The sequence below is a fragment of the Euphorbia lathyris genome, chromosome 4 (genome assembly GCF_963576675.1).
Source record: "Euphorbia lathyris chromosome 4, ddEupLath1.1, whole genome shotgun sequence".
Classification (NCBI taxonomy): Eukaryota; Viridiplantae; Streptophyta; class Magnoliopsida; order Malpighiales; family Euphorbiaceae; genus Euphorbia; species Euphorbia lathyris.
Genome location: NC_088913.1, coordinates 56,036,802 through 56,055,958, shown reverse-complemented (window position 1 = coordinate 56,055,958; position 19,157 = coordinate 56,036,802). Strand labels below are relative to the sequence as shown.

The window sequence follows — 19,157 nt, the reverse complement described above, 5'->3', positions numbered from 1 at the left end:
TTTCTACTTTCCACGTGTGAACTCTCACAACATCTCTGTATACTTGTCTTTCGAATGAAGCGAGTGTCTTTCACGCTCCCCTCTTTCATATACTATTAAATAGAGGAGGCGCCCGCCTGCGTTTCAACTCCATCGCATCATATGTGACAGTCTGTTTAATACATCATCAAGGATCGCTAAACTCTTAAATATGCTCATCGACCCTTAAACTTTATAAATATTGCATTAGCTCTTTAAATTTATTTAAAACCATATGATTAACTTCAATGTCGTGTTATCAATTAAGATTGACTTAAATAATTAAAAGCGAGTTCTAACGTATCCAAAAAAAATTCAATTAGAAATAGATCCATCTAATAATATCTGACGAACCGAAGAAAAATTGGACAAACTATCCGAACCAAAAAAAATACGTTGAGGGTTAATCAGTTTCGTTAAACAATGTTGAAGGTGTTATGATGTATTAAGCCGTGACAATATCTATATAAACTCTATCAAAGCTGTATACTTTTTCGCCTCTTTTATATCTTTCTTTTCAATTTCCTATTTATATGTCAGGTAACGTTAATTTTCTGCTTAAAACCACCACCACCTCCTCCGCCGATTCCCGCCTTCACCACCACGCCGCTTTCACCTCCACCTCCTTTTCTCTCTCTAGATTCTAGTGAGATAAACACTGACAAACTGTCAGGGAAAAATTATTTAAAAATAGCCCTCAACTTTCCTTATCGGTCACTGTGGCAGAAAAATTAAGAGAAAAACAAGGCAACTGACGATTTTGAATATCCGGAAATGATTTTTGGATTGTGAAGAGAAAAGTGGAAATCGTAATTAGAGTCATGGGATTATCAGGAGTAGGAGGCGGAGGTATGGAGAGTACAACAGGTGGAAAAAGTACTGAAATGAGTATCAAGTGGTGTAAATGGGAATATAAACAACAGTGGCTTCATTATAGAGTATTTTCATCGGGTTTAGTCTTCTTTTTGTGCTGTTTGGTTTTGTATGGTTCAATTGGCCTTTTGTTTGGCTGGTTTTTGTTTAACAAACCTTATATGGGTGGTTTTAACTCTCTTGGCTGTCAAGGGGACAATGAGGGTTCTTGGTCTATTGGTACTTTCTATGGAGACTCTCCCTTTTCTCTCAAATCCATTGAAACTGTGAGTCTCTCTCCAAGCTTATATGTGTTTTAATTTGGTTACGTGGGTTTTGAGGGGTTTAATTGATCTTGGTTTTAATTTTTGCTTTCTGTAATTGCGTATCAGCTGTGAATATATATTTTCTATCTAATTCAAGCCTCTAGATTTTTTAGCTTATGGTTCTTTTTCATTTTCAATAATATATTCCTGAAGAAAGATATCATCAGGAAGTCTTTTATGGGTCCTTGTTTGTGATTAATTGTCTTAATTTATATGGTTAAGCATTAATGGTGTTTTTGAAATCATCAACAGATGAACATGGAGAAAGATGACAAAGCTGCCTGGCCAGTGGCTAACCCGGTTGTCACCTGTGCTTCAGTTTCAGATGCTGGTTTCCCCAGTAATTTCGTTGCGGATCCTTTTCTTTATATTCAGGTAATCACCATGGATGAAATCATTTAAAAAATATTGTTTAGTTTCGTTGATGTTTATGTGTATACTGGTTCTCTTAATATTTTTTTAGTACAAGTCAGCATAGTAAATACCGTCAACTTCAGTATTCTGCATTCATGTTAATCTATCTGCTCTAATAACCAGTTAGTGGGACTAATAAATGAGAGAAGCTGGTTAAGTTGTTAAGTGTAGTTATTATCATCAGTATCAATGTCTTTCCTTTTCTACTTGATGCTTGGGCCTTGGTGGGTTTTTATGATACTTTAATTAGAGATGCAAGTTGTTGTCTCCGCTAATTCTATTCTAACTTTTGATTGCTAAAGTATTTTTGGTTTAAAATATTCCATTATTATAAATTTTTAGTTTGATAGAAATCTCAGACAGCAGAGTTGTGCCAGAGAATTCCTAGTTGTATTTGTTTATTTATTTATTTATTAAATGCCATTATTGTAATGATTGAACAAGACAGGAAATGAGTTCCAGCTTGTATTTATCTGCAAGGCTGTAGTGTTTCCTCTACTCTGAATTTGGGGAAGAAAATAGTTACTATGAATTGATGAAGTATGATTTTCCTGATTTCTTAGTTTGTGAGGATCTCATTGTTTGGAAAATGCCAGCTTTAATGTTTGATTCTTTTTATGCTTCTCGGTATATTTTTCAAGGACCATTAGTTCTTAGTTCAGTTTCTATATGAGAGCTATTCTAACCCAGCTGGGGAGATTAAGGCTATTAAGAGTTTGGTCTTAGTGTATATTGGGATGTTCAATCATGAACTGCCAACTTGTTAATAAAATTCTGAGGTACGGCCATTTCGTGAGAAAATATAAGAAAGAAAAATCAATCTTGTATAATCTATTTTAGAAATTAATAGAAGGCGCTTAAACTCTTCCTAACTGTAGAAGGTTTGATAACGTCTTTCTTTTTTCCTAATCAGAACCTTTTTTTTTTTTTTGTCAAGAGAGATACTTGCTCTTATTAGAAGTAAGTTTAAGGTGTACTTGAAGGCCTTTTTTGCTTTAAAAAAAGGTTTTTTCCATAACATTTCTTTCTTCTTTTTCTGTGTGCCAGAGTTTCTCATTCTGTCTATATGATTAATTTAGGTCACACCAGATCTAGGCATGTGTCCTTGTTTGTGATGTCTTCTGGAGACGGTATTGGAAAGTTGTCACTTCTAATCTATGTTGCACGGAAACTCTTCTTCATTAGCGTTTTCGCGTTTTGTGTCCGTTTCCGTTTTGTAACAAACCATGTAATACACTAGGAATACATGGGATACCATGTATATTAAGAGACTACATTGATATATTTTACTTAAAGAGCAATACACAGATATATACAAGGTTCTCCTTCAACCAAGGAGACACTGTAGGCCCACAGCAGCCTATAACAGTCATATAGGAGCCTAAGCACGCTTTAGTTGACTTAGGCATGCTTACATTTATTACATAGAATTATTATGTAACACGTTTCTTTTCTGTTTCCATTACCGTTTCCTAGCTAATTTTTCTTAGAAATAACGCTTCCCAGTATCCATTTCCGTTTCGTTTCCTGTTTCCGTGAATCATAGCTTCTAATTGAATTGATTTTTGAGTTCGTCGGAGTTATTGTTTTCTTTTTTGGTCTAATTGAAAAAAAAAAGATGCTGAGAAGGGAAAACAATCTTGTAAACATACGAGTTCTCTCTAGATATGCACTTCTTTCGTGTATATAGATTTACATACTAGACTGGCACTGGAAGTTATATGGTGGTACATGCCAAAATTAAGCACATGTTTTTAAAGATGAATGGCCAGGATGTTTTTTTTGCCTTTTCTGGAGATACGGGTGTAAGGTTCTTTTTCCATCCCCCAAGTTGTTGTTTTTTTCCATTTTGTTTGATGGCTTCAATTGTGGACTTAAAAGGATTATATTTTGACTGGTTTTTGGTACAAGTTTTGCTTGTTAATTTAGGTCTCCGAGAGATATTGGAAAGGTCCAACTGTTTTATTGGTTGTTTGCTTTTAATTTAGGGCATTAAGATCAATACAGTTGTTTACACATGAAAGGATAAGTTGATTTTCCTTTTACACTGGAAGATGTGTTTCATTTGGGGCTGGTTCCCCATTTGGAAGAATTTTCTGTACTTCATATGATGCTCAATGTTGTAGTTGTTGCGGACTCTCTAAGTTGGTAATATCTCAAAATGAGTTTTGCATTTTCAATTTAACTTCGTATAAAAGTCTAATTTGCATGGTTAGTGTAGAGAGGCTGATTAGAATCTTGCATATTCTCTTGAATGCTTATTTAATACACTAAAATGCAGTCAGAGATACTACTTTGTTCTGAAAATAGATCTTTTGAGTGGTACAGTTTATAATGAACATCATATTCACTTAATCCAGGGGGATACACTCTACCTGTTTTTTGAAACAAAGAATTCGGTCACCATGCAAGGAGATATTGGTGTTGCTAAAAGTACCGATAAGGGAGCAACATGGCAGCAGTTGGGCATTGCCTTGGATGAGGATTGGCATCTCTCTTATCCCTATGTATTTGACTATCTTGGCGAAGTAAGTTTCTAATTCTTTTCGCATTCATTTTTTTGGTACATTAGGAATCGAACTCGAGTCCTTAAGCACATCAAGTTGGATACTTCCGCTACCTAGGAAATTATGCACAATGTATCAAACCTTTGTTACTGTTTTTGCAGATATACATGATGCCTGAGGCTAGTGAGAACGGGGAACTTCGTCTTTATAGAGCTGTCAATTTTCCGTTGCAGTGGAGACTGGAGAAAGTCCTTATAAAAAAACCGCTTGTTGATTCCTTCATCATTAAACATGATGGAGAATATTGGCTCTTTGGTTCGGATCATAGTGCTTTTGGAACAGAAAGAAATGGACAGCTGGAGATCTGGCACAGCAATTCGCCTCTTGGTCCTTGGAAACCACACAAGAAGAATCCAATTTATAATATTGATAAAAGCTTGGGAGCGAGAAATGGAGGAAGACCGTTTTTATATGATGGAAATCTTTACCGAGTCGGTCAGGACTGTGGTGAAACATACGGACGACGAGTACGGGTTTTTAAGGTGGAAGTGCTTACCAAGGAGGATTACAAAGAAGTTGAAGTCCCCTTAGGATTTGAAGAGCCCACGAAAGGACGGAATGCTTGGAATGGTGCTCGCTATCACCATCTTGATGTCCAGCAGCTAAGTTCTGGTGAGTGGATTGGGGTTATGGACGGGGACCGCGTGCCTTCTGGAGACATGGTTCACCGGTTTTTGATTGGTTGTGCTTCAATTGCTGCAGTAACTGCTATTATTGTTATACTGGGTCTGCTGCTTGGAGCTGTGAAATGCATTATTCCTCTTAACTGGTGTGCATACTACTCGGGGAAGAGAAGTGATACTCTTTTGGTTTGGGAACGCCCAAATGTGTTTTCATCAAAGGTTAGACGGTTTTGTGGTCGGTTGAACAGAGCAGCTTCGTCTCTTCGAGTTAAAATAAGGCCAAATACTTGGGCGGGAAGACTGGCTTTCACTATGATATTTGTCGTTGGAGTTGCACTTATGTTTACTAGTGTGAAGTATATCTACGGAGGCAATGGTGCAGAGGAACCTTACCCGTTAAACGGTTACTATTCACAGTTTACATTATTGACAATGACATATGATGCTCGGCTTTGGAACTTGAAAATGTATGTTAAGCACTACTCCAGATGTTCTTCAGTTAAAGAGATTGTAGTTGTCTGGAACAAAGGCACACCCCCTGAATTAAGTGACCTGGACTCAGCTGTGCCTGTTAGAATCAGATTGGAACCTGAGAATTCGCTAAACAATCGGTTCAAAAAGGATCCACTGATAAAGACCCGCGCTGTTCTTGAGCTTGATGATGATATTATGATGAGCTGTGATGACATCGAACGCGGATTCAAAGTCTGGCGTCAATACCCAAAACGCATCGTTGGGTTCTATCCCCGTTACATTAGTGTTAGATCGTTGAAGTATAGAGGTGAGAAATATGCACGGACTCACAGTGGTTATAACATGATTCTTACAGGCGCAGCTTTTATAGACAGTAAACTGGCTTTCGAAAGGTATTGGAGCAAGGAAGCAGAGGCCGGGAGGGATTTAGTGGATAAATATTTTAACTGTGAAGATGTGCTACTGAATTACCTGTATGCAAATGCAAGCTCATCCAAGGCCGTCGAATATGTTAGACCAACATGGGCAATTGATACATCGAAATTTTCTGGTGCTGCAATTAGCCGAAATACGCAAGTACATTACAAAATAAGGAGTAATTGCCTCCAGAAGTTCTCCAAAATGTATGGAAGTTTAGGTGAGCGGAAGTCGGAATTTGATCGGCGGAAGGATGGGTGGGATTTATAGTAAAAGAAAAGTTAGAAAAAGAAATTTAATTCTAGAAGTGAAAACACATATTTATTCTCTTCAATCTTTGTGTATCCTGTTCTCATGGTTTTGATAGGTTTATGTCCCCTGCTGTAAAGATTTTTGTGTTGGGGGAATTTTCAATATTTTGATATCTTTTGTGTTGGGAAGATTGATAAGATGTAAATTCTTGTGTTGTGTTACCCATAGACTAGTGTAGATTGGATTTTGGCATGCCTTATGAAGATGAGATGTGTGTTGTTGCAATAATGTATGTTACTTGTGATTTTTGTATTAATTAAGGTTTTGGGAGAATGGAATTTTTGTTGATTTTTTTTTTATTTTTTTTGACGAAAATTGAGTTTCCATTCTAAGTTGCAATACTAAGAACAAAATTCTCCAGTAAAAAAGCAAAAATCCAGAACCATCAAATTCGAAAATTTTCTAAAGTAATATCAGCATTTTAAGAAACTATACTGTCATTCAAGGATAGTGATGCAATACGATCAGTTGGACTGTTAACCTGCTGCTGAACGGCTCTAAGCACCTCCATTGCCTCGGAAACTTTAGATTTCAAGGCTTCTGGGGACTCCAGGAAGTGTAAGACCTTTGTCTCAACCATCTCAAGAAGCATCCCAGTAGGAATGCAAACGGAGCGGGGCGGGAAATGCATTTCCCATCCCCTTGCTTGACTAGTCAGGGATTCCCCCGTCACCGCAAGTTAGACGGAGACAGCGAGTTAGACGAAGACAGATTTGAATCCCCATCCTCGCGGGGAATCTCCATTAGGGGTGCAAACGAGCCTTGGTAGTTCGCAAACTATTCGAGCTCGGCTCGGTAAAAGCTCGATCAAAGTTCGGCTCGATAGGGCTCGAATCGAGTTCGGGATCGGCTCGAGCACTAACGAGCTAAGTCCGAGCTTCCTCAGGTTCGGCTCGAAAGCTCGGGAGCAGGCTCGATTATTTTTAATTACTATATATATTTCATTGGTTATTATTAGTTTTCATCATAATTCCAACTTAAATAAGATTTAACCCGTACAAAAAAATGACACAAAAAAAACTTAGACATTTGAGTCTTTAGCGAGACAATTAGCTTTTAATAAAGAATAAAATACATTACAAAGTTTAATATATATGTCATTGTTTGAAATTTTTGTTCGAGCTTGTATTTTCAAATCACAAGTACCCTATAGTGTTTTCGAATCTCGACAATAACATGATTGTTTTTCTTTATAAATATTTTAAACTCATATGAAGTATGTTATAAGGCTTTTCTATTTTTTATGCTACTTATTTTATGCATGTATGATGAATTTGGGTAAAGCTCGTTAGAAGCTCAATAAAAGCTCGGCTCGGTCAAAGCTCGGCCAGATTTGGTCAAAGCTCGGCTCGGTCAAAGCTCGTCAAAGCTCGTCAAAACTCGATTCGAGAAGGCTCGGCTCGAGATATTAACGAGCCAATACCGAGCCTACCTAGGGTTCGGCTCGATTCGGCTCGGTTGCACCCCTAATCTCCATCACCGTTTAAAAACACTTTTCCCCTATTCCACATCTCCATCCCCGTGAAGAATCACTGTTTATATTTAAAATATATCAGTATATATTTCTTTTCTTTTCTCCTTTCTAATTCTAGGTTTTGTTCGAAAGAATAACATATATACTATGCCTTTAGTTTAGTTTAGGTTAGGAAAAATATCTATTTAGTCATTAGCTAATATTTTATTTATCCCATTTAATTTTTTATTTGAAAGTAAGTCTATTTAATTTAAGTTAAATGTTATAATTTTTGATATTTAAAGTATAATTTTAATTATAATGGGGAATAATTGGGGATCCATCAGGGATTCTCCATCGGAGATTAACGGGGCGGGGGCGGGAATCCCCACGGGGCAGGGATACCATTCTCCATCCCCGTCTCATCCCCATCACGAGAGATAAAATTATCCACATTCCCGTCTCATGAGGATTCTTATCGGTGATTCCACATCCCCGTCGGGACGGATCACCGACGGGGACCCGGAATCCCCGCCCCACTTACATCCCAGAATCTCTGTATGGCAATGCCACTGATATCATAAGAAACAGGAGGAGGCATGCTTCCAGGAAGACCATGATAGGGGTATTTTATTTCGTGTCTTTTATTTATTTTAAGATTAATTTACCTTTTGTGAATTTTATTAGTCCTTATATTTTGACAAAACACACTATTTAGTCTCTATATTTTCAAAAACACATGATAAAATCCCTAACATTTTTCTCAATGAACTGTTTAGTCCCTAACGTTTTTCTCGGTGAACTGTTTAGTCACTGCCGTTAGACTCTCATGAAGATTTTGTTAGTCAATTTGGATTTGCGTTCTTCTTTTCCTTTATTTTCCTTTCCTTTAAACTCTAATGCATCTGAAATCAACTTTGAGTGTTCTTCTTCTTGATTTTCTTCTTAATCGTTTAAATTCGTAAGCATTGGATCTGTTCTTTTTTTTTTGTTCTCCATACAAATAGCTTCTTTTTCTAAATTGGATTTCATCTTCTAAAGTTCGAAGGTAAATAGTAAAGGGTAATTTAGTCATTTTCGAAGTCATAAACGGTAAAAAATCTAACAAACAGACGGAAGGACTAAACAGTTCACTGAGAAAAAGGTTAGAGACCTTACCATGTGTATTTGAAAATACAGGGACTAAACAGTGTGTTTTGTCAAAATATAGGGACTAATAAATTAATTACCCTTATTTAATTAGTCTTTAAATCAATAAACGAGTCTACGAAATTAGAGAGACTCTTTCTTCTCTATACATTTTTTCGAACTTCTTTTTCCATTAGATCTACACCTGTTAGCTATACTTCTTTCTTTTATTCTTTTTTTTTCAGTCTTAGCAAGAGCGGTAAATGTTCATTTTTTCAGACTCAGGGCCCGTTTATCTCAGTTGGTCTGTTTGCTATTTCCGTTACCTGTTTGCTGTTGCTGATATGTAGTTATATTAGTTGTTTTTTCTGCAAAAAAAAAAAAAAAAAAAAAACAGTTGTTTCAGAATTTTACCAAACACTTTTTATCTATTGTTTAGTAGCGAAAGGAAAAAAGTAGTTCCGAAAAATGAAAACAAACGGACACTCAAATCCGAATGTCCAGAAGAGTCTAAATGATGAAAAATGGACTATATCTATTTTTCAATGAGCTTCAACTTAGGAGAAGTATATGATTTCTATTTTCGTTGTATTTGTATCTTTTATGATTTTTATTGCTTTTTGTAATCTATTTTTATTCCTTTGTGGATATTGTACTGGTTGTAGCTTGGTGGAATATTTTATTTCTCTTAATTATCGTGTTGTATTTGTACTTTGTACTTTGTATTTTAATGGAATGATATATGGTATTTTTATATATAAAAAAATTAGCATTTTAAATCCAAACACCATTTCATTTTTAACCAATTAATTTTATTTTTTCTTTAAAAAAATGTAGAATCGTTACATATAAGTGAGACTTACATAAGTAAAATAATAATAGCAATAAGTTGATCTGGTTTAATAAAAAAAAATTAGGATTCAACAGCTAAAACTGATATAATTGACTACCCTAAAACTAAAAAATCTATAAAAAAAAAAAAAAACCCTTGACTTTGTAACTAATTAATTCAACTACTCTAAACATATCTTTAACCCATAGTCGAGAATAAACAGCGAAACTAATACGAACTTAATTGTGTGAGTGAGCACCACAAAGCACAAATTTACGACAGCAAGTTTTGAAATTGATGCGATTAAACCAAGTCTTGGTTTTGTTGAAAACCGAACGCTTCTTATCTTCTTCTCTGGTAAAATTATAGCTCTTGAGGTATATTTACCTATAAAAAGAATTGGGACGGGGACTGGGATGGATACGAATAGGATACTTTGGCGTTGCGCATTGCATCAGCATCGTTGTTGCTTTTTCCTTAGAAAGATCCATCTTTGAAAGTGTTTTGATCGCCTATTTATGTTTGAATGTTGTAACAGAGGCCGAAAGAAAGACTTGAAATAATTTATGAGAACTTTCTGGGAGTATAAATAAGGTTGTAATATTTTTCATATTTGAGTAGGAAAAGAAAGCTCTTTTAATTCCCTAATCAAACAAGGAAAACGCACAAAGTACAAATCCTTCTCCATTATGGATTGTTTTTCTATTTGCAGAAATTTTTATCAATTAAATTAATTTAAACGGGTAAAAGTTGTCGAAATCCTTGCAAAACTTACAATATTATTAAGGGTAATTAATTTATTAGTCCATGTATTTTGACAAAACACACGGTAAGGTCCCTAACATTTTTCTCAGTGAACTGTTTAGTCCTTTCGTCTGTTTGTTAGATTTTTTACCGTTTATGAATTAAAAAATGACTAAATTACCCTTTACTATTTATCAGTCAAAAGCAATTCACACTTCTATGCCTTTCTCTCACAACTCGCGCTCACAAAAAAAAATAGAGAAAGGATTGAATCCCTAACCCATAATCGAATCACTCATGCTCACTCTTCCTGTTTGAATTAAAGATAGAAATCGACTCAAATCTCTCTCGCTTACTCTTCCTGTTCGAATTGAAGGTGGAAATCCTCTTACTCTCAATTGTGAGTTTAATTTCCTCCATATTCTCAACTCATGTTAGAGACTAAACAGTTCACCGAGAAAAACGTTAGAGACTAAACAGTTCATCGAGAAAAATATTAGGGACTAAACAGTTCATCGAGAAAAATGTTAGAGACTTTACCATGTGTTTTTGAAAATATAAAGACTAAATAGTGTGTTTTGTCAAAATATAGGGACTAATAAATTAATTATCCATTATATTTTTAGCATTTTGTTAATATTTCTAACTCAAGTATTTTACCACTTTTAATAAATTGATTTTTCATATTTAATTTTGAGATTAATTTGTACCAAAAGTTATGAAATTAACCTACAAAAATAAATAAATCAATTTTGACTTGATAATTTAAAAAGGATTTTTTTTGGATAAGACAATTAATTGATTTTGGATAATTATCTTATACTCAGTATTATAGGGGTTAAGAATTCATTGAACTAAGTCTTACTTTCAAATTGAATATGAAAAATCCTCCACAATTATTTTGACATATTTTTAGGATTATTTTCAGCTTTTTTTTTTTTTTTTGTATTTAAATACTTGAGTTCATTTCCAAAAAATCAGCTAGTGGATATTTTTAGAAAATCGGCCATTGTTATTAATTAGTTTTTAGCCATTTTAATGGAGTTAGGCATTGTTAGTCATTTATGTAAAATTAAAATTTCAGCAATTAATTTTCAGTCATTGTTAACCCTTTCCATTTTGTAACCATTTTCATCCAGAGTTATATTTGTAAGTTCTTTACTACCTTGAGATACATCTGAGCTTCACCCACTGCTATTGTTCATTTGCAAAAGTTTCGACCGTCGCCAACCACAAGTTTTCAAGTTGTCACCCAAGTTCGGAAAGACGGCCATTTGAGTCGACATATTTCACAATGGATTTTTACCCTCTTACTCTTATCTACTTTTATAGATATCTCCATGAATTTCGAATTGGTTATAAGCGTTGTGACTTTATCTTTCCATCTTTAATACAAACTAGAAGATACCTTCGCTCCGTTTCGGGGTTTTAAGAATTTCTGGGATTAGGAGTTAATAGTAATAGTTGAACAAACAAAAATATTATGACTGAATAAAGTACAAAGTGTGAGGATTAGTAGTTAATAATAATACAATACAAAAATATTAGTAATGAATAAACTACAAAGTGTAAACGTGCATGATAGTATAGGTTAAGAGGGATAATAATGTTTGAGTTATAAATATGACATTACATAAATACCATAATAGTAAAACTATTAGCATAGGAAAAGCAAATGGAACCATGACATCGTTAAATAGTCGTGCTACAAGAAGTTTCAAGGAATGTCAAGATGTTATTTCGACGCTGAATGAGTGTTCCTGTATACAAACCAAAGTTGGGGGTTATGATGCCCTTGAATGGGGCTCCTTGACAGTTGTCGAATCCACCAAAAATAAATATAACTTCACATCCCTTAGGCTTGCAAAAGGGTAAGCAAAGGTCGTACCCAAAGGACTAATACTGATCTAATTGTAAATATAACCAAGCAAATGAATAAAAAGTAAAAAGGGGGAATTGGAATAGTTGATTGCTAAATTAACAAAAGTAATAGAGTTGAGTTGAAATTGAATATAATGATTAATTAGAATTTCAGCTAAGAGATTCTCAGGCAAGGAATTTAGTTAGGCTTGATCATTGACAGAAATGATATTTCTTCTAAATTGCATATTCGACTAGTTTGGTATATTCTTCCTAAATAATGAATTAACCAAGTAAGACTGTAGTTAACTCCTAATTAACGAATAACCTTACCTCAGCGGCTAAGATTCAACCCGTTAACAGCGTTAGGAATTAAAAGAACCTAATCTAAGCCAACCGATTCTCAGCGATATCGATTCAGAAACTTAATTACTCATTTACTTGATGAGATAAAGTCGAAAATAGATGTATTAATGTCACATGGAAAGTTCTCAGTTGTCAATCTGATTATCACCAAATACAATCTAGATTTCAACTTTATAGCATCAATTACTACTAACTCAGATTTAACTAAATAATGGCTCGTTGATTATCTAGTTTAATTAGATAGCTGTATGCCAGTTTAATCAAATGAACAATCGGCCGTATCATTCAAAAGCAAACTAACAATTGAGATAAAATCCCTAAACACAGTGAATAAACAAATGATATGAATAAAAAGAAAATACTAGAAGAGAAACGATCTCACAATACTTGAAGATTCCTGCCTTTGAATTATCCCTTAACCGAAATAAAGGGTTTAGCTATGAATATCCATTAAGAACAAAATAAGTGTTTGTCGTTTCCCAGTATGAAGAACGATCTCTGGAAAATGTACGTAAAAATCTAAGAAAGAAGAGAGAGAGAGAGATAATCTAATCTAACCTAATGTTTTTGTAAAATAAGATATATCCCTCCAAATTAGCTAACAAAAAATATCTTTCCCAATCACAAATCTTTTCTAATCTTCTCATATCCCTTATTTTCTGCCTTCTTCTTTAAGTAGAAAAGAGTCCTGATCAATCTAAACATCATCAGTTCGGAGGTCTTAGTCTTGGGCAAGACTAACTCCAATTTCGTTTCAAGTCCAAAGTTTCTTCAAATTAAGTCCAATTCTGCTCCTTTTAATCATTTGAGTCCTGTGGAGACAAATCATACCAAAACAAGCAATAATATCCAAAATAACACTAAATTAATTAAATAACCGAGCACTAAAGTGGACATTTGAACGTTGAATTGGACACTTATCACTCCTGAAATGTGGTAAGTGTGAGAATGCATTTGACAGGCTTCGCAGATTTTCACAATATTGTTTGCATCTGCGTCGATACAAGGCCAAAAAAGACCTTGCGAGCGTGCGTTTCTGGTGATGGATCGAGCCCTTGATGCGATACGCATACGCCTTGATGGATTTCCTTCAGGCAGTGATCGTCCTCCTCCTCCAAAATGCATTCGAGCCACGGGAGGATAGTGGATTTATGGTACAAGGTGTCGTCGTATAAGGCGTACCTCTATGAACAGCGGACCACGAGGATGGCTTAATTTTTGTCCTCCGGGAGAGTATCGCTCTCGAGGAACTGATGATTAGACTGTTGGTTCCTTGTGAGGTAGGATTAGTTCTAAAGGGGGGTGAATGGAACTATTGATTAATTTTAACTTTTATTCTTTTGTACTCACTTGGCGTGTTTCTGTTTGCTTAGCACAGAGGCAGAATTCAAAGACGGAAGCAAGTTCAGATCGGCGACAAGTATAATTTACTAAGCTTGATTCTGATTTGGAAGAGTGCACTTAATAGTTTGTTATTTTGACAGAGCTTCTGACAACGTTGTGATTAATTTAAAGTTTGCGTGTTAATCAGTCAGAGCTAATATATAGAAGATAAAAATGTTAGAGCAAAAGTAATCAGAAGCAGCAAAAGGCAGAGTTAGGAAATCGTTACTCAGTAAATTTATACCGGTTCGGCCTCTAGCCTACATCCAGTACTCAGAATACCTTATTCTAAGCTTTAATCCACTAAAGCACTCTCTTACGGGTAGAGTACAAACTTTTATACAATAGACAGAGCATCTGTAAAGTGCCTTCCTTTATAATTTCACTCAGCTATCTATCTCTCAACTATTTGCTTATAACCAAAGCAAACAACAGAGCTTCAAAAGTACTATGAACAGAAAGTAGTTCTAATGTAGAACACAATGAAGATCTAAATCTCTTTTTGGATGAACACAAATATTACAATGATTGTGTATCACAAATATTGCTCTAAAAACACTTGGAGGTTTTAATCTCTTTTGCATCTTATAATTTCATCAACTTCACAATGAGCATATCACTTGGTATTTATAGTAGAGGCTGGACAGAAGTTCCGTTTGAATTTCAAACTAGCAATTTGGAGGGAAATGACTCCTGTCAACATCAGCTTCTGACTTATGTGTCCTTTTGTCCAAAAGTTTTCCGATGCAGAATGATGGGCTCTTTTGTCTTGAGCCGCGCTTCTGAAACAACAGACGTGCAGTTTTCCAACTTTCTATCTTAGGTGTGCACACAGGGATGTTGAGGGGACAAGGCTTTTGTAGCTTGTACTTGTTTCCAGTTTGAAGAATACGTGTGATGTGACAGGGTCAACGCCAGCTGCCCGTCTCTTTTGCATCTGAGCTTCTGGTTCATTTGGGCTTCTGCACTTGGTTCCAGAAGTTAGCCTTTGGGCCTTTAGCTTCCATAAGGCCTTTTATATTTGTTTTGATCTAAAGCATATTATTTAATCATTTAACAAACATGTTAGCTTAAATCAATTTTAATTTAATTCCTTGATTTGAATTTTTTGAGAATCTAATTTCCTTAATAATTTATTTTTATCAGAATAAAAAACTCTTAGAAATTGTGTTTCAACATAGACTTCACCACCCACCTAGTGCGGCATCTGCACCGTCGATCTCAAATGTGGTCTTGTCATGGATCGCTGGTGCATATGCCACCTTGATGAATATATCTGGGTTGTTGGTGTGTTCCCCTATCGTGAGTGCAAGGATGGTGTTGGCTTCCTCATTTGCTTCTTTGGGAATCAAGACGATATTAAAGTGGACTCTTTTCTCACTTAGGGAACAAATGAGATCTTTGGCTTTGGAGAGATAGTGTGCCATTATTGTGTCCTTGGATTTATATGGGCCATTGATATGGCAGACTACCAGCTTGGAGTCATAATATATGGTCAGGTGTCCATTAACGATGAGTTTGGCGATGCATAAATCAATGAGGACTGCCTCGTACTTAGCTTGAATGTTCGTTGTCAGAAATGCCAGCACCGACCCTTCTTGGTCCACTTGATCAATTGACATTCATGCTCCATTTGTTCAGGCAAGCTGATATGTTACTCTGTATGTCTTCGTCATTGGTTTTTTCCGTGAATTCGGAGATGAAGTCTGCCGGTGCTTGAGCTTTGATAGTGGTTCTAGATTCGAAGCGTATGTCGAATTGGGATAGGTGGATGGATCAGTCAGTTATTCTCCCAAAGACTTCGGGCTTTTCTACTACTTTCTTGAGTGGGTAGTTCATTTTTATGACCAGTGTGAGACTGAAAGAACTAGATGGTATACCTCTACTTTAGAGGTGTGAGATCATAGATTCAAACTTATCCTCTTAAAACAATATTATTCTATAGAATTAAAAGAGGATGGGGAAATGAACAGTGTCATTGAAATCAATTTTGATTTCAATTTGAAAACTTTTGGTTGTCAATTATGTCCTTATATTTTTAGAATAATTACGACCCAAACTTTCTCAAAACGACGTAGTCTGGAGAAAAATGGTTGTGGCTTCTAGACAATCAACTGTCATCGTGCTTCTTCGTTCTCTCTCTTTCTCCTGCTTTTGTGTTATCTCTCTTCATTATTTCAGACTCTCTTCCTTCTCTAGCCGGCGATTCAACCAGTTTTCCAATTCTCTTCACCGGGGTCGTGCAAATCTAAAGACAACATGAGTTATTCATCATTTCCCTCTTTTCTTCCGACTGTTTTGGTAAGGTTTTCTAATGGGTTTTTTCATCTATTTTGTTACGATGTACATAAATCTAAAGAAAAGTTTTGTTTGGTCTCTAGGTTGGTGATATTCCGGTTTTAATATGTGACTGTTATTTTGTTCAAGTGGGTTAAAAGCTGTGGAAAGAGCTCAACGGGTTATGAAAGTAAGTCGTATTTGTGTTTCTTTCTTCCTTTTTGTTGTATCTACACTTAATTAATTGGTTGATGAAATTAATGAAGTCCTCAGTATAAATAACTTACTCTGTTGCAACCAAAAGAACATGCAAGCATTTTTTATCTGCTTATTAGGATCAGAAATTGTAACCATCTAAGATTTAATTTTGAGCTTTTTTTTTTTTTTTATCATCATAGCCGTGATTTTCACTTTTGGTAGCCTAAGATTGATATGCTTTAATTTATAATCCTTCTTATTTGATGCTGATTGTTTGATTCTATTATATGATGTACATTGGTGATGGAGGTGCAATGCATCAGAGTATTGAAATGAGGAACAATAAATTTGATCCTTAAATTGATGTCTTTGAGCTTTATTTTTGCAACATGGTGACCTAAATGTAGAAAATGGCTTTATGTTGTCATATATTAAAGTTCCTATTGGATGAATTTGAAATTGATCAATTTTCTACAATTGGTAAATTGCAGTGAGCATTTCCTGTATTACTCATTTGAATATTGGCCTTATTATTAGCATTTAGTTATTCACTGCTTTGGGGTTTTTTATGCCCCAATTTTTATATCAGCTATTATGATCCGTATAGTTTCATAAATTAGAACCGTAAATTAATGCCTTTTTTCTTTTGTGCTGCAGACTATGGAGAAAAATGGGAGAAAATTCCTTATTAACTTGGGGTTTTTGCTATTGAGTCACAAAAATAATTAGAAGTCCAACTACGAGGTAACATTATTATACTTTATCCTTATCCATTCTAATGGGAGAGATGATTGCTAATGTTTCCCAAAACAAATTCCAATGTGTTGTTTATCTAATCTAAGTTTGGATGAGAATTTAGATGGTTATGATTCCAATTTCCCTAAAAATCATCTATAGGTAAGATTTGGTAGTTTTTCAATTTTTCTTTTTAATCTTTTGTTGCTTCTCTTTTCAATTTCCCTTTTTCACATTTGGTTAGGCTGATTGGAGAAATTAGCCATTAAAATAAAAAGAAGTCCACCAAATGATCTCCATACTGCAATTGTAAGGTGAATGTTTGACTATGGGTAGTGTTTATATGAAATTGCAATTGTCAAACAAAATTGAAACTAGCTAAAAGTGCATGTTATGTGATACATTAAATTTAGAATTGCCATTGATCCCTTTCATCATTGTTATTTTGTTGCCTTCTCATTTATCAATGTCTTGATAAGATTGAGATGCATTAAATTTAGTTTTATGATTTCCCATAAATAAACTGTTCACATAGGAAGACTGTAATAACTTTCTGGTTTTAAAGTTCATAACATTGGGGTTCAAATTTAAAGAAGACATGCAGTTAGAGTGTCATTGCTTGACAAATCAGTCTCTGATGAGCCATTTTTCATTTTTTACACTAGAAAATGTCATTATTTGTTTGTAATGGTAATTCTAATTTTGTTTTGCCTGTTACTTTTTTGGATTATTATAGACAAACTATATGAGGTCTCCTACCCAGTCTTACAAGATTGTTAAGGTAATTGAGTGTTGTGATATATGTTAAGATATGTTGGAAGTTGAAACTTGGAAAACAATAGTGTCTATTAGATTAATCATGTCTGAGTAAATTGAGTTTCTATGGCAGCTATAAATTATACTGCAGAAGACACAACATAAGAATTCCACATGCATGCCTCTTGAAGTAAAATAAATTCAATTAATAACATAAAAATCTTAAAAAACAAACATAAAAATGTTTCAAGGTATTTGGTGGTATGGAGTGTTAAGAGATGCAAAAGCTATTGAACTGCGAAGATAAAATGTGTTGTATAAAAATGTGGGAATCTGGAATTCCTTATTTTTTTGGTAAAAAAAAGTTATCTTCTCCTATCCCTAATGCATATAGGAAAATCATTATTTGGTTAAACATATAGACTAACTACTAATATTTTCAGTTTCAGTTAGTCTAATTATACTTTAGGTATTGAACTGTGAACATAAAACATGGTGTACAAAAATGCGGGAATAAGGAATTCCTTATTTTTTGGTAAATAAAAGTTATCATCTCTTATCCCATTTTCATCCTAATGCATATCAGAAAATCATTATTTGGTTAAACATATAGAACAATACTAACCTTTTCAGTTTCAATTTTTGTAATTATACTTTTTTTTTTTTAATTTGTATTGCTTGAATATAGTTTAACAGGCGATCAGGTTCAATCATATTTATGGGAGGGAGGCAAATAAATGCGTAGCTGTCTGGCTAGAGAGGCGCTCACTGATCCTTGGAGAAACCACCTGTTGATGGATCTACCACCTGCTCTAAGGCGCCTAATCGAAGAACATTTTATTGGTGTTACCGTAGTAAAATGGACCCTGCAGACCTGGACTATATTCTGTTTTTCTTTGTTTTGTTGTTTTAACTTTTGTCAATACAAAAAAGAATATAGTTTAATAGTTGCTCATTCAGTCATTTAAGGATGATTCCATGACACAATTTTTATAGGTACTTTAAGTTAACATGAGCAGCTAGGTTCATTTTAAAATTACGAATTTCAGTTTCATCTATATAGGGCTACTTTTCCAATCCCTGGCCTTTTTAGGCTCAGCAACATCATCCTGATGCAAATTTTAATGCTAAAAATTTTAAAGTTTTGTAGTTGATGGTATATAATATCACAAGACTCCCAAATCTGGAAAAAAAAAAGATTAAAATTGCAATTCTGTTTTGCTTCTTTTTTCTAACATGGCTTTAAATCCACGAAGCAACGCGAGTGTTGCGTACTAGTATATATTAAAAAAGTGAAAATACAAACACTAATTGAAAATCATAACCTAAATAATTAGGTATTCTTCCCACGATCCCAATCTCTTGGAAAGTGAAATAATTTTGGTCATTTTGAACCAAGTCAATAGAGCACACCCATCAAGT

At 34.7% G+C, this 19,157-nt stretch overlaps 1 protein-coding gene and 1 long non-coding RNA gene across 4 annotated transcripts; both read left to right on the top strand.

Annotated features, from left to right (window-relative positions):
- The first annotated feature begins 340 nt into the window (after nucleotides 1–340).
- LOC136225979 (glucosamine inositolphosphorylceramide transferase 1) lies at nucleotides 341–6,276 on the top strand. The gene is made up of 4 exons (XM_066014223.1): nucleotides 341–1,157; nucleotides 1,449–1,571; nucleotides 3,971–4,138; nucleotides 4,279–6,276. The coding sequence occupies exons 1-4, from the start codon at nucleotides 840–842 to the stop codon at nucleotides 5,959–5,961; spliced, it is 2,292 nt and encodes a 763-aa protein (XP_065870295.1). The 5' UTR covers nucleotides 341–839; the 3' UTR covers nucleotides 5,962–6,276.
- Nucleotides 6,277–15,827: 9,551 nt separating this feature from the next.
- On the top strand, nucleotides 15,828–18,830 carry LOC136225435 (uncharacterized). Of its 3 annotated transcripts, XR_010687069.1 has the most exons (5): nucleotides 15,828–16,070; nucleotides 16,151–16,236; nucleotides 16,902–16,988; nucleotides 17,224–17,293; nucleotides 18,424–18,826. It is a non-coding gene; the product is annotated as an uncharacterized lncRNA (long non-coding RNA). The 3 variants fall into 3 exon arrangements; XR_010687068.1 differs by having other exon boundaries at nucleotides 15,837–16,070; nucleotides 17,224–18,830; XR_010687067.1 differs by lacking the exon at nucleotides 17,224–17,293 and having other exon boundaries at nucleotides 15,846–16,070; nucleotides 18,424–18,820.
- The last annotated feature ends 327 nt before the right edge of the window (nucleotides 18,831–19,157 follow it).

Coding starts and splice junctions, on each gene's coding strand:
- LOC136225979 (XM_066014223.1), top strand. CDS start 840: ATGGGATTATCAGGAGTAGGAGGCGGAGGTATGGAGAGTACAACAGGT. Junction 1,158..1,448: donor CTCTCAAATCCATTGAAACT/GTGAGTCTCTCT, acceptor AATCATCAACAG/ATGAACATGGAGAAAGATGA. Junction 1,572..3,970: donor ATCCTTTTCTTTATATTCAG/GTAATCACCATG, acceptor CACTTAATCCAG/GGGGATACACTCTACCTGTT.